Consider the following 15,197-nt stretch of genomic DNA (forward strand, 5'->3'; position numbering starts at 1 on the left):
ATTAAGTTTATTATTAGTATGTTTCTTGGGCCTTTCTGCATGCTTTCCTATTTCAAGGAAAGTACTTCCATGCTGTTTTTTTTTTCTTCTTTTTTTTGCTGAACAGATTTAATATACTTTCATCTATCCATGTTTTCTTCTGTTTTAAGTCTTCTTGGAGGAGTCCAGTTCATAGGTAGATCTTCAACAGTTTTCTTTAAACTTTTCCATCCTTTTTCTGTCTTCAGTTTATTATCAGTTTCCATTTCATGTTGTAAATTAAACTTTCTAATATGTTCAAAACAGACTTTAATTTTTGTTGTATGCTTATTTTTAATTGAATTCTTTCTGTAACTAAAATCCACAATATTTTTTATTTTACTCTTAGTGTTTTTTAGCTTTACTTTTAATTTTAAAACAACTGGTATATGGTCTGGGTCTATGTTCTTATAATTAAGAGAGACCTCTAGGGAGTCAGGAACATATCAAGGGAGGCCTTATATTTCTCGCCAGCTATCATAATTGTTTTTGAATTCATTCACACTACTTGCACACACAGCATCCAATTGCATTCCATTCCACTCACGCATCACGTGAAGAAAAATCTAGCCCTCATCCCCTTCTCAACAGCATTCATTCTCAACTTCCAAGGATATCCTCACGCCCTTTCCCCACCCTCCATAAAATGAGGATTCCATCTACGGAAATTCTGTATAACATTTTCAGAAGTTTGCAAGTCTCAATCATATTACTCCTCTTTCTCCTGTTTGTTAGTGCCTGCAGCCAACAAATTCTCAATCTGTCTTCATAATCAGTATTCCACGATCCTGATGTTATTTTTGTCACTCTCCTTTGCACTCTCCACTGTATCGGAATCATCATGGAAACAGGAGACCACACCTGCATGCAGTAGTCCAACTGCAGTCTTATCAAAATGACTTTCTTATCTTTACATGTGAAGATTCATTTCAGCATTGCAATTAATTTGAGTTGTATTTACAATCTTTGCTATATGACCCTTGAACTTTAACTTCCTGTCTATTAAATTTCAAGATCCCTAACCTGCTCAGTTTATTCTGACATAATCACCAATATAATGCCACATTTCCAGCCTATTTAAATCATTCTGCAAGTACTGCACATCAGCAGCACTCCTGATTACCCTGCCTATCTTTGCATCATCAGCAAATGGCTGTATGTCCAATCCTTCCCAATGTCATCAATGTACACATTAAATAACGATGGACAAGGACTGATCTATGAGGCACACCACTTGTTACTTGAATCTTGCAGATCCATATCTCCTATATATGACTTTTTGGTATCTTTCAGTCAGCCACCCTCTTATCCATGACAATAGTTTATAATCCATTCCCATATTCTCCAATTTATGCAACAGTTTTCCATGCTGTGTTTTTCTCAAAAGCCTTAGCAAAATTCAAATTACCATGATTTATCCATTTCCCTTGTCTAACTCAGTGGTAATATTATTGTAGAATGTGAGCAAGTTACTAAAGATGGCTTTACCTTAATAAACCCATGCTTTTTGTTGCAAAGTAAAGATTCTCTTTCAACTCATTTCTGAATGCGAGCCCTAGCCAACTTTTCCAAAATCTGCACCACCACTTCTGAGATACTGATTGGTCAATAGTTGGATACGTTGGTCTTTGCACCACCCTTGTGCAATGGAATTACCATACATTCTTTCCACTCCAGTGGAATCTTCCTTGTTCTGAGATTCAAATTATATATCCTGGTCAAAGGAATAGCCAGTTCAGCCGAGCACTCTTTTAGCATCTGTGTTGATATCCCATCAGTTCCTAATTGCAGAATTCTTATTCAGTTTGTGCAACAGCACTAGTACTTCCTACTCATACATAAGTTTCTTCATATTGTGAAGAGATAGCAGTGAATGCAATGTTGCATACACCAGGTTGATGGACTTTAGCAAAATGGGCACTCATTAGTTGAACAATCTTTTCTGCACCTGTCATCCTTACTCCATCTGAATTCATTAGAGTTATACTTTCATATTCATTCTTTCTTTTAGTTGCAGCATAATGATAGAACGCTTTTGGGTTGTCTTTAACTTTCAGACCAGTTTCTTTTTCATACTCAGACATCTTTCCATACAACACTTATAACTCTTCTGACCTGCTGCTTATAATTATCATAACTGTACATACTTACAAATATCTTGCTTAATTAGATTACGCTTCCATTTCACTCATACTCTATTTATTCTATGAATCTTAGGGACATATTCTGATATCGCATCATTTAAGTATTTTTCAAACACTTCCCATGCACTGTCAATATCCTTCCCATCCGACAACTGATACGATGGCACAGAACCCAGCATACTCCTCAAGTATTCATAATTTCCTGCTTTGTAGTTCAGCATGTAACCTTTTCTGAATGGAACATTCATAAACTTAGCCACTTCCCAAATGAGTCCCGCATGATCCCTGTCACCAACTGGAGACAGAACAGTTACTTCTTTAACTGAAACTCCCTCTGACACTATAATCAGCTCTAACACTCTTTGACCATGAGTTCCTTCTGTCTCATGCTGCTTGAGGAAGTTGTTTCGCAACAGCTCGTTAAATTCAGTTTTTGTTCTTTTCATGCGATTTCACAGCTACTCAATTCATGTTCGAATAATTAAAGTCCTCCATTATGATTACTCTTTTCACACCCATCGCCTTTATTTGGTGATACATTTCTTCATCACTAGCAACCATCCACCAGGTCTGTAACAGCACCCCACTATGTATTTCATCTTGTTAGACTCCACCTCACACCAATGGCTTTAAACTCACTGCTGCCTGTTACTAGTTTTGCAGTCATAGGTCTCAACTCTGACTGGATGCAAGTCATCTGATATCATTAGCAGCACATTCCCTGCTCTCCTATCCTTTCTGTTCTTTCTAAAAATACTATACCCTTTACACTCAACACAAGTTAGTTCATCTGCCCCTGATAGCCAGGCCTCACTAATGTCTACAATGCCATAACAGTGCCAAGTGGGATAGCCTCTGCAGCTTCTATGCCACATTCCCATGGCTGGACTATTGCTTCCTGCCTTCCAACCCAAACATATGCACCAAACTTATTACCAAAGTAATCCTCACTGGCATGGAAACACACACATTCCACACAGTACTCTGAACTGCCATTCCCTAACTAAACCATGGTTCTCCAAAAGATGTGCCAAGGCTGTACAGATGAATCACCAGACATACCATAACTGGCTGAAATCAAGAACCTCATCCTCCTTTAGAGCTTATACCAAAGCCTGAAATAGATGCAAAAAAAAAAAAACAATCAATACTTCCAAAACAGAGTTTGAAAGAGCAGAAAGTAGCAAACTAGAAGCCTGTCCAAATGGCAGCCGAGCCTTTTGGTCTCTCGCCAAAGCAATTGGCCGTAACTTCTGCCCAACACTATTCCCACCCTTATCATACCCAGATGGCTCTATTGCATCATCACCCACAGAAAAAGCCAATCTTCTGGCTTCACACTTTGCTTCCAATGCATGCATAACTGACGACGGTAAATGTCTCCCCTACCATTCCAGACAACCAACATACAATGCCCTCTATATCCTTTTGCCAGGATGAGATCAGAAAATTACTGGCCAAATTAGACACAAAAAAAAGTCTCCTGCCCTAAATGGCATTCCCCCAATTGTCCTGAAAGTTTGCACACCAGAACCGACTCCTATCCTATGTCACCTATGTATACTCTCTTACTCCACTGGAATCTATCCCACAAACTGGAAATTGGCCTATATTCAGCCCATTCCCAAGAAGGGTGTCAAATCACTGCCATCCAAGGCTGTATCACTGCCTTCCAAACTACTGCCCCCATCTCGCTTACCTCAGTCATGTCAAAAGTGATGGAAAAAAAATCATCAATTCCCAACTCCTACACTGCCACCTTGAAGACACCCACCTAATAAATGACTGCCAGTATGGATTCCATCACTGCTGATCAACAGGAGATCTGCTCACATTTGTCACCCATCTGTGGACAAATGCCATGGAGAAGTTTGGCGAATCTCAAGTGGTTGCACTTGATATCTCCAAAGTCTTTGACTGGGTCTGGCACAAAGGCTTACTAAGCAAACTACCATCATTCGGTCTGACCCAGGATTGCCAGCTTTCTGTCTGGACGCACGCTGTGTGTGATGGTGGATGGCTCCCTATCCTCTCACCATTCAATTAATGCTGGGGTTCTACAAGGTTCTGTTCTTTCACCAACCCTCTTCCTGCTTCCTGTATCAACGACCTACTTCAGTTGATCTCCAACCCAATACGCAGTTTTGCAGACGACAGCACACCACATTCCTCACTTTCATTTGATAAACCTTACCCTACACAACTCACCTCAACCTCCAGAACATCAACCACCACCACCCTCAATTTCAATCTCCAAGCCATCCTACAATGGGGTTTCGGATAACCTCATCAATTTCAGTGCTAAAAAAACCCAGTTCTGTCCTGTTTCCCATAAAAAAGAACCATTTTTTCCCAGTATACTTTTTGACGATACCCAAATTTCCAGACATTTTGAGATCTCTCTTCTTGGAATTACCTTCATATCAAACCTCTCCTGGCGTAAACACATTACAACCATTACATCCTCAGCTTCTAAAAAACTAGGATTTCTCTTTCGCTCAAGACGCTACTTCACCACTGAACAGCTGTTAACATTATACAAATCACAAATCCACCCAACTATTGAATACTGTGCCCACATATGGCATGGGGGGGCCCTAAAAGCTCTCTCAAAATACTTGACTCAATACAGAGGAGAGCAGTTAGACTTATTAATGACCCATCTCTTACCAACTCTCTCCCCCCACTTTCGCAAAGACGTTTGGTTTCTGCAGTATGTAATTCTACAAATATTTCCATCTGAAATAATATCAATAATTCCTCCACTCAGTACTAAGCTCGTTGGAACATGTGCAGCTGCAGCTCGACATTCTCTCACAATACATCTAGAAACAAGCAGAACAAGTTTCTTTTTCCTCCTCCTTCATCCCTGCAACTGCTGCACTGTGGAACAGTCCCCCTACCTTGCTGTGTTTCCTAAGGAATACAATTTACTGTCATTTAAATCAGATATAAACAAGTTCCTCCTTTCCTTAGTACTAATGTACTATAGGCGATCAACCAACCTCCTGTGTATTGGCACAACATTGAACAATATCTGCTGCTGGGTATGTTTTTGTCTGTATGATACTATTTTGAAATCTTTCTAATCACCATATAACGAACCTGGTTTCTGATTTCACGATCTAGGCTTTTTCCTGCATATAGTTGTCTTTTTTGGTTGTTGAAAGAATGTATTAGCTATTATCAGATCATTTTGCTCACAAAAACTCAACCTTACTCCTCTGTCATACCACCAAATCCAAAGTTATCAATTACCATAAACACTCCTCTCCCTAACTTTTTCATTTAGGTCTCCCATAACAATCAGGATATCATCTTTCTTTATGTTTTATAATCTGTACCTTCTCATAAAACTTAATTGTCTCTTCATCATAATGGCTGTCAGTAGGAGCATATACCTAGAGGATACCAGTGTCAAAAGGTTTTCCTCTGAGTTTGATTAGTATCATTCTGTCACTTATAAATAAACTGGTTGTGGAAAAATTTTTCTAAAATGTAGCTGGCTTTATAATCAGTATACGAAACTTTCACAGTATATGCACATATATGTAAAGGAGAACATTTTAAAACTTGCATAGGATCAAATTCTTTTAATAAGTTATAACACAAAAACTCTGGTTCATGAAAGAAATGTTTTAAATCATAAATTTAGTGTATACATAATTTTCATATAATGATGTTTTTACTAACTGGTATTCTGTAATCTGCTCTTTCATTGTATAATCCTTTGTTGATTATTTCTTTCTTTAAAATGTAAATGCAATTTCATTTTCTGAAATGATTACTAATTATCTTATTTAGTTCCTTTTGATGAGGATGATAAAGACAAAACTGTGTGGTTCTTAGATCATGATTACTTGGAAAATATGTACAGCATGTTCAAGAAAGTTAATGGTATGTTATGGTTTGCATTTTCTGCATGCTTTAATTGAAATGTAAGCATTAGACATATTGATGAGAATGAAACAACTTGTTTTCTTCCTATTCTTATTAACAGCGATGTAAATAGAAAATTTCATAATATTCAAAATTGGCTATAAATGCAAATAATGGTAACAATCAGCCACGTTGATATCATGCAGTCACATGGACCTGAGCACTCATAGACCAGAATAGATGCATAGCTATGTTTTATAATATAGCAATTGATTGATTTAAGGCTATGTACCATTCACTAATTATGTGTCTATTGAAAGAATAGTTTGCACCAAGCAAAAAGGTATTTTTACCTTTTTAGTTATTACTTTTTTTAATAACAGGTTTGTACATGTTGCTTTTATTTTGCATTTGGCCATGGTGTAAATACTTTAAAAAAAAAAAAAAAAGGTTATTTTCCATGAATTTTCAGCTTACGCCTTCCCAAATGAAATCAGTGAGTAGAATTGAAAGAAGCAGATGATTGACCACAGAACAGACTATTTTCAAATACAAGCATATAGAGGGGATTTGAAATATAAAGCAATACTGTTTTGAGTAGAATTAAAACAAGTATTAGATTAAAAAAAAAGTTTAAAAAAAGTATCAAAGTTGAGTAACTCTCCAAGGTGAACTGTATACTCAAATGTACAACTATTATTGGAGAAAAACTGGAGTTCATACCTTAGAGACCCATTGACAAAATCTGATGAAAACATTGATTTGGCCAGGGAAGCATGTGGTGAAGTTGTCTGCAAAGACAAATTACAGGATTACAAATTGGCATCTTCAGAACATGAAAATGAGCATGCTATTGAATACAGAGCACTGTATCATGTAGTGGTGGAAATTCAAATTGTAACTGAAAAAAAAAAAAACAACTAATGTCCTATCATAGGATTTACTTGGGTTGAATAAAAGAACGTTATTCTAGTAAATGAATGACTACATTAATTTACTAGAGATTGTGGCAGACAGTCATATTAAATTTAAGATTGCATCTAATGTAATATCTCTAAATAATTTCTTTTTATCAGACCATGGAGGATGCCACTATAGGACATTAGTCCTTTCCACAGTTACCTGATAGTACTGTATTCAGCTAATTTACTGATTATGAATTATTTTTGTTACTTTGGTGTTGTTTTGTTCAAACCATAAAGCACAACTATGAAGAATCAGGAAGTTAAAGTGGCAATCCTAGAAAAGAAAAAATCATATAAAAAAGGTTTTGACAAGTGCCAGACAGTACACAGAGAAACATGTAAAAAATAGCTAAATTATGTACTGGTTATCAAAAAATTCACTGAAAGGTTTGTTTATCCTTGGATCTGCCGAAACTTTTATAGTTTCTATATTTGGCATGAAACTCTTGTAGTTTCTCTATTCAGCTTTGAAATAATGTTGGATTCTATATCCACTTAATTTGAATAATTTTGCATCACCAAAGTGAAGCCTTTTGGCTCTCATTTTCAGTAATTCTTGGTGCCTTTTGTGATGTGACACCTTTTTTGACAACTCGTATGGTAAAGTATAAGTTCTGTATCACTTCAATCGAGTATTTGCATCTCGGTCTGGCTCCCACTGACGAGACCTCAAAAAAGGTCTAAAACCGGGCTGGGTAGTGACCTCCCCCCCATAATGTATAACAGCATACATGTCCGCTAGGAGATGTGTTTTACATTATGGGAAATACTAAGGATAGTGATCAGAGCTTACTCCACCTGTACTACGCCTGTCATGAAAGGTTTGCTTACGCTTGGATCTGCTGAAACTTTTATAGTTTCTATATTCGGCATGAAATTCTTGTAGTTTCTCTATTCGGCTATGAAATAATGTTGGATTCTATATCCACTTAATTTGAGCTAAATTATGTGTAAAATTGTCTAGACTGAAGTCACAAGAAAACTTTAGGGAGAATATAGAAGATAAATATCATGAAATAGCCAAATGTTCTGAAGGTTATTATAAAACTTAAAACTGGAGGAATGGATACTGTAAAAAGATTCAATTGGTAAAAGTGATATGAAAACAGAGATAAAGATGTTCTGTATGTCTAGAGTAATTCTTTTGAAAAAAAAAAAAAATTAAATAAGCATTGATAGGACAGTAGTAGAAAATATGCAGGAGGAATGCAGTTTGTGATTACACTGGAGATATATGTATTAGGGGAAAAAAAAATCAGATGCATGAAATATATAGGACATCTAGGGTTGTCCTTGTCCAGATTCAACCAAATATTCAAATATGATATATAGTATAAAATTTTTACAATTGCTACACTACATATTTCAAGTGACTGGAGTAGTGTACTATCATATACTACCTATAAACAGAAACTGAATATGAAAGTTATAGAAGAACTTATCTTCTGAATCTTCCAGCATGATTTATATAAGCAGACATGAGAATAGGCTAAGGAAAACTGTTTTTAAGAGAAATTGATAAAACCCAGAATTTGTCAAGATCCTGGGCAAGAACTATATTAAAAGTGAGGGTATTAGAAGCAAAGTTGAGTATTATTTAAGAATGAGTAAGTCAAACTAATTTTTGCAGTACAATACCTAGTCTAGCCATAAATACTATTACAACGTTCACAGCTCATAAACCTTTAATCTATCAGTGAACGATTTTTCAGCTTTCAGCACATACAAACCATGTATAATGTGCATATAGCAGCACTCAATGTTCAAAGTGACCCCCTTTTGCCTTTACACACTCAAAGTCTGTGAGGCCACAACATCCACATCAAATTGGATGTTGTCCAATTTGATGTTGGCATGCACAACATCCAACAGAAACTCTGCCACTGCTTGCCTCCAAATCCACCTTCAGGCTAGTGATGCTGGGATGTTGTTTCTTGCAGGCTACTCTCTCATGCTCCGACCACAATTTGAAATCCAGCGGATTCAGATTGAGACTACTTCCAGACAGCCAATCAGATAGTGATATGTGATCGGGCACATTCACCTCCAACCACTTATATGGTCCACTTCATACTGTGAAACAAGGTATTGTTCAGGGCCATACTACAGGTTCTGGCATGATGTCTTGATACACTTTGGCAGAGGTTTTGACTACGTTCTTGCAGAAATGCAACTTGAATATCCTGATATGTCACCTCCCACCAAACCATCACTGACGTGGAGGTGATGATGTCTCTGAATCCTGGGTGCTCTGTGACCATCCAGGGCATATACCTGATCCTTTTGATTAAATGACTCTTCACTGGTGAAAATTTTTATCAGTATGAGCTGAACCTCTGCCATAGTGTATCAAGACATCATGCCGGAACAAGTGTAAACTTTAAAAAAATTTTTATTAGTATTTTTCATATCATTATATATGAATTTCTTGTCACAATAATTATTTGCCCAGTAGAGACATAAAATTATCTGACCATGCTTTGTTGAGATATTTTTTCCCCTTCAACGCTAATAATTTTTTAAAAAAATATTTTTATGATAATTTTAAATATCTGAGAAAAACTGACTTGTTTTTCTTTAGCTCGTGAGAGAATAGTTGGTTGGTATCACACCGGTCCAAAATTACATCAGAATGACATAGCTATCAATGAATTAATTAGAAGATACTGTCCTAATTCTGTAAGTATAGTCCTCTAAATATAGAAATTGGGTAATAAGCTGTATGTCGTGCATATTAAATCTTATTATCATAGTACACATAATCAAATTTTTATTTATTAAATATTATTTAATTATTAAATAAACATGAAACTAAATATTATTATCATCATCAATCAAATTCCTGACGTGTACCCTCAAGGGGTGTATAGGATATTATAATAGTACTACATGAAAAACTTGCATCATTACTTATTTCCTATCAACAATTTTCCTCCAAATCAATCTTTTATGTGTCGAGACTCCAACATTGTTATTAGATCTTATATTTCTGTCTTTTAAGGCACTTTTTACTGTATCAATCCACCTACATTTTTGTCTTCCCCCTGGTCTTTTTCCTGCCAACCTGGCAGAAAACACTTGTTTTGCTAATTTTTTTTTCTCTTCCACTTTGTTTAAGTGATCATACCACTGAGATTAGCTCTGCTGACACATTCCTGGATGCTAACAATGTCAAGTTCTTTCCTAATATGCTCATTTTTAATATGATATTGCAATTGATACCATCTGTTCATGCTCCTAATCTTTCTCAGGACTCATATCTGTGGTCTCTAGTCTTTGGTCAAATGACAAATGTTTTATTTTTACCCCAGCTCTCATATCCATAAGTTAGAATTGGTTTGAACACTGTCTTGTATATAGCTAATTTAGTGTTTTGACTGATTTCTTTTATTCCATATAAATTTATTCAGTTGACTTCCTACCACACCAGCTTTGTTGATTATGTTATCTACTTCCATATTTAATTTACCATCTTCACTAAAAGTTGTGTCTAAGTAGCTGAAATGTTTTACTTGTTCTATCAGTTCTCCATTCACATTTGATATTTTCAATGCTTCTATTTTCATTATCTTTGTCTTTTTATGGGGTGCTTAAGGGTCAAAGCTGTATAACTGAGAGGAGACCTCCACATAGCCTTTAAAGGAATGCGGAGAACCGACCAGGGCTTCTGACCTAATGTCCAATCCTCACCTTCTCGTGGTGCACCCTGTTGGGTATCTACTTTGATACTGAACAAATGAGGATGGGCTGGCAATTTGGGATTTAGCTGACCAAATTGTATTCTTATTGGTTAAACCAAAATAAAAAATGATGGTACAACATGACAAAATTTCATGCCGGCTGGGGCGTCGCCCGGTTAAACAAGGCCCCCATTGTTTTCGCCAGAGAACCAGGGCGAACAGCGAAAAGTCAGCTACTGGAACAAATCTGAAAACAAACCCCAACTCAACATCACCAGAGTTAAAGATCGGTACTATCAACGTTAGAAGCCTGAATGGCAAAGAAATGGAGCTAGCTGAGGAATTAGATAAGTACCAGATCGACATAATAGGGGTGACTGAAACAAAAAAGACCAAAACCTGTGAGATCTTTCTGAGCAATAAATACAAAATGTTATATTCAGGCAATGACAATCAAGGAAAAGAAGGAGTAGCCATAGTATTCAACACAAAATACGAGGCTAATCTTCTTGAATGGCAGTCAGTCTCAAGTAGAGTAATGTGGGCAAATATGAGAATGGGGAACTGGACAATGAGACTTATTTGTGATTATGGTCCCACAGAAGGTTCTACTTAGGTAGAAGTGGAGGAATTTTTTGAGGCTTTAGAAAAAGCAACTGACACAATGAAAAAGGAAAATTTGGTCCTTGTTGGGGAGCTAAATAGCAGAGTAGGAAATGATTGTCAGACATACAAAAATATTTTGGGAAAATTTGGAGAAAAGAGCAAAGCTAATAATAATGGCAAATATCTGTTGGATTTCTGCTCAGGACATGGATTGGTTATTACTAACACCATGTTCCAACATAAAAATGTGCACAAATTCACATGGAGAGAAGAGGCTAGGAATAAGAAAAGTCTCATTGACTATGTTATTGTTGATAGTGATGTTTTCTCCCTGGTGCAGGACACCAGAGTGTACAGAGGATTTGAAATTGGAAGTGATCACTATTTAGTCTTGAGCAGGATAAAATTGAATTTCATATTGAAAAGAATAAGATGTAAGAAAGTTTTAAAGCGAATAAAAGTTGAGCAGCTCTCAGATGTGAACTGTAGACTAAAATACAGAAAGATTATTGAAAAGAAAATGAAAGAGTTTGAGAACAGGAATCAAACCTTGGAGATTCAGTGGCAAGCCTTGAAGAAAACCCTGATTGATTCAGCCAGAGAGGCATGTGGTGAGGTTGTGTGCAAGGATAAAAAAATCAGAACTCCCTGGTGGACACAGGAAGTTAAAGAGGCAGTGAAGGAAAAGAAGAAAGCATATCAAAAGTTCCTGGCAAATAAGTCAGCTTTTACTCTTACAGAATACAGAAACAAATGTAAGAAAGCTAAACAGTGTGTAAAACTAGCTAAACAAAAGTCATGGGAGGACTTTGGCAAGAATATAGAAAATAAATATCAAGAAGGTGGCAAAATATTCTGGAGGTTGTTGAAGAAGCTTAGGAATGGAGGAAAGAGTGCTGTAAAAGGAGTTAGAGATGATAAAGGTGACATGAAAACAGGAGAAAAAGATATACTTGAAGTATGGAGTAATTACTTTGAAAAACTGCTAAATGAAACAAGCAGTGATGACAGCACAATGGTAAAAAACACTGACCAGGCATGCAGTCAGGAATACATATCCATACTTGAAGTAGAAAAAGCCATCGAAGGCTTGAAATGTGGAAAGGTAGCAGGAGTAAATGATATTCCAACAGAAATGCTGAAGTATGGTGGTATAAAAGTCTTACAGTGGCTGCACTGCATAGTTCAGAAAGCCTGGACAGAGGGACGAATTCCCGATGATTGGAGTAGAGCTCTCATAGTACCCATATATAAAAAGGGAAATAAAACTGAATGTGAGAATTACAGAGGTATTTCCCTACTGAGTGTTCCTGGCAAGATCTATGCAAGTATATTTGAGAAACGGTTGAGAAGAATTGTGGAAGAAAAGCTTGGTGAAGAACAAGCTGGATTCAGGTCAAATAGAGGCTGTCAGGATCAGATCTTCACTTTACGACAAATAGTCGAGAAAGCATGGGAATACAACAAAGATCTGTATTTAAGTTTTGTCAATTTGGAAAAGGCATATGACAAGGTGCCAAGAGAGAAGCTATTCAATACGCTGCAGTTATATGGTGTCAGTGGGGCATTATATCAAGCAATACTTAGTCTTTATTTGAGTTGTAAGTCAGCAGTTAGAATTGAAGGAAGTACAGGAAGATGGTTTAATGTTAAATCTGGTGTGAGACAAGGATGTACATTATCCCCTCTGTTATTCATTATCTATATGGATCACATTATGAAGGAATGTGGTATTAAACCTGATATTAAAATTGGAGATGTTGATGTCAGCTCTTTGCTTTATGCAGATGATGTTATACTTCTAAATAAATCCGCTACAAGTCTGCAGGATTCTCTGACTAAATTGAATAGCTGTTGTAATAGATATGGTATGAAGGTCAGCAATAAAAAGACAAAGACAATGAAAATAGGCAGAATCATTGAAAATGTCAACTGTGTTGTGAATGGAGAACCTGTGGAACAAGTAAAACATTTCAGCTACTTAGGCACGATTTTTACTGAAGATGGAAAATTAAATATAGAAATAGACAACAGAATCAGCAAAGCTGGAATGGTGGGAAGTCAATTGAATAAATTCATATGGAATAAGAAAGAAATTAGTCAGAACACTAAATTAGCTGTATACAAGACAGTGTTCAAACCAGTTTTAACTTATGGATCTGAGAGCTGGGTCAGAAGTAAAACACTTGATCAAAGACTAGAGACCGCAGATATGAGAGTCCTGAGAAAGATTAGAGGCGTGAACAGATGGCATCAATGGCAACATCATATTAAAAATGAGGATATTAGGAAGGAACTTGACATTGTCAGCATCCAGGAATGCGTTAGCAGAGTAATCTCAGGTGGTATGGTCACTTAAATAGAATGGGAGAGGAAAGATTAGCAAAACAAGTGTTCTCTGCCAGGTTGGCAGCAAAACGACCCAGAGGAAGACCAAGATATAGGTGGATTGATACGGTACAAAGTGCCTTAGACGATAGAAATATAAGATCTGATAATGTTGGAGTCTTGACAAGTAACAGACTGATTTGGAGGAAAATTGTAGATAGGAAGTTAGTAATGATGTAATTTTTTCATGTAGTACTGTCATATCCTGTACACCCCTTGAGGGTACATGGCAGGAATTTGATGATGATGATGATGATGATGATGATTGTCTTTTTATGGCTGATTTTCATACCAAATTTATTACAACAGTTATTCAATTTAGTCAGGGAATCTTGCAGACTTGTACTGGATTTATTTAGAAGTATAACATCATCTGCATAAAGTAAAGAGCTGAGATTAACATATCCAATTTTGATATCGGGTTTAATACCACTTCCCTTCATAATGTGATCTATATAGATAATGAATAACCGAGGGGATAATATATATCCTTGTCTCACAACAGATTTAACATTAAACCACCTTCCTGTACTTCCTTCAATTCTAATTGCTGACTTACAGCTGAAATAAAGACTAAGTATTGCTTGATATAATGTCCCATTGACACCATATAACTGTAGTGTTTTGAATAGCTTTTCTCTTGCCACCTTGTTACATGCCTTTTGCAGGTCTAAAAAACTTAAATACAGATCTTTGTTATATCCCCATGATTTCTCAACTATTTGTCGTAAAGTGAAAATTTGATCCTGATAGCCTCTATTTTCTATTTGGCCTTAATCCAAGTTTATTCTTCATCAAACTTCCCTTCCATAATACTTCTCAACTGTGTCTCAAGTTGAAAAAAACAACTGCATCGTGAATGGAGAACCTATAGAACAACTGAAACATTTCAGCCACTAAATATGGAAGTGGACAACATAATCAACAAAGCTGGTATGGTAGGAAGTCAACTGAATAAATTTATATGGAATAAGAGAAATCTGTCAAAACATTAATTAGCAGTATACAAGACAGTGTTCAAACCAATTCTAACTTATGGATCTGAGAGCTGGGTTAGAAATAAAACACTTGACCAAACACTAGACCACAGATATGAGAGTCCTTAGCAAGATTAGAAGCGTGAATAGATGGCATGAACAGTGCCGGCTCAGATGTCGGTTTTTCGGGTCTCAGACTGAGCCCCAACACTTTCAGATTTCTTAGAAAATTTGATAATAGAATTAATAATTATTTTTGATAAACGCAATAGGCTATAGTTTGTAAATTATGTTTATTATTATTATTAAGAGAGATCTCCAGGGAGTCAGAGACTCACTGAGGGAGGCCACATACTACATACACACACACACACACATCAGCTATCATACTTATTCTTGAATTCATTCACACTGCTTGCACTCACAGCATCCAATGGCAATCCATTTCAATCACACACACCACCCTCTGAGAAAAAAATCTAGCCATCACACCTTTCTTGGCAGCCGTCATTCTCAGCGTCCAAGGTTGCCCTCTTGTTC

At 36.4% G+C, this 15,197-nt stretch overlaps 1 protein-coding gene across 1 annotated transcript in view; it reads left to right on the forward strand.

Moving 5' to 3' along the window:
• The window catches only part of Rpn8 (regulatory particle non-ATPase 8), a 71,180-nt gene that overhangs the window by 11,838 nt on the left and 44,145 nt on the right, over window positions 1-15,197 (forward strand). The window contains exons 4-5 of the mRNA XM_090407825.1: window positions 5,967-6,059; window positions 9,588-9,685. Coding sequence (XP_090263951.1) covers window positions 5,967-6,059; window positions 9,588-9,685 — 191 coding nt within the window. The remainder of the gene's footprint in view (window positions 1-5,966; window positions 6,060-9,587; window positions 9,686-15,197) is intronic.

This window comes from Typopeltis vanoorti, chromosome 2, assembly GCF_054136105.1.
Source record: "Typopeltis vanoorti isolate ZY-2024b chromosome 2, IOZ_Tvanoo_1.0, whole genome shotgun sequence".
Lineage (NCBI taxonomy): Eukaryota > Metazoa > Arthropoda > Arachnida > Uropygi > Thelyphonidae > Typopeltis > Typopeltis vanoorti.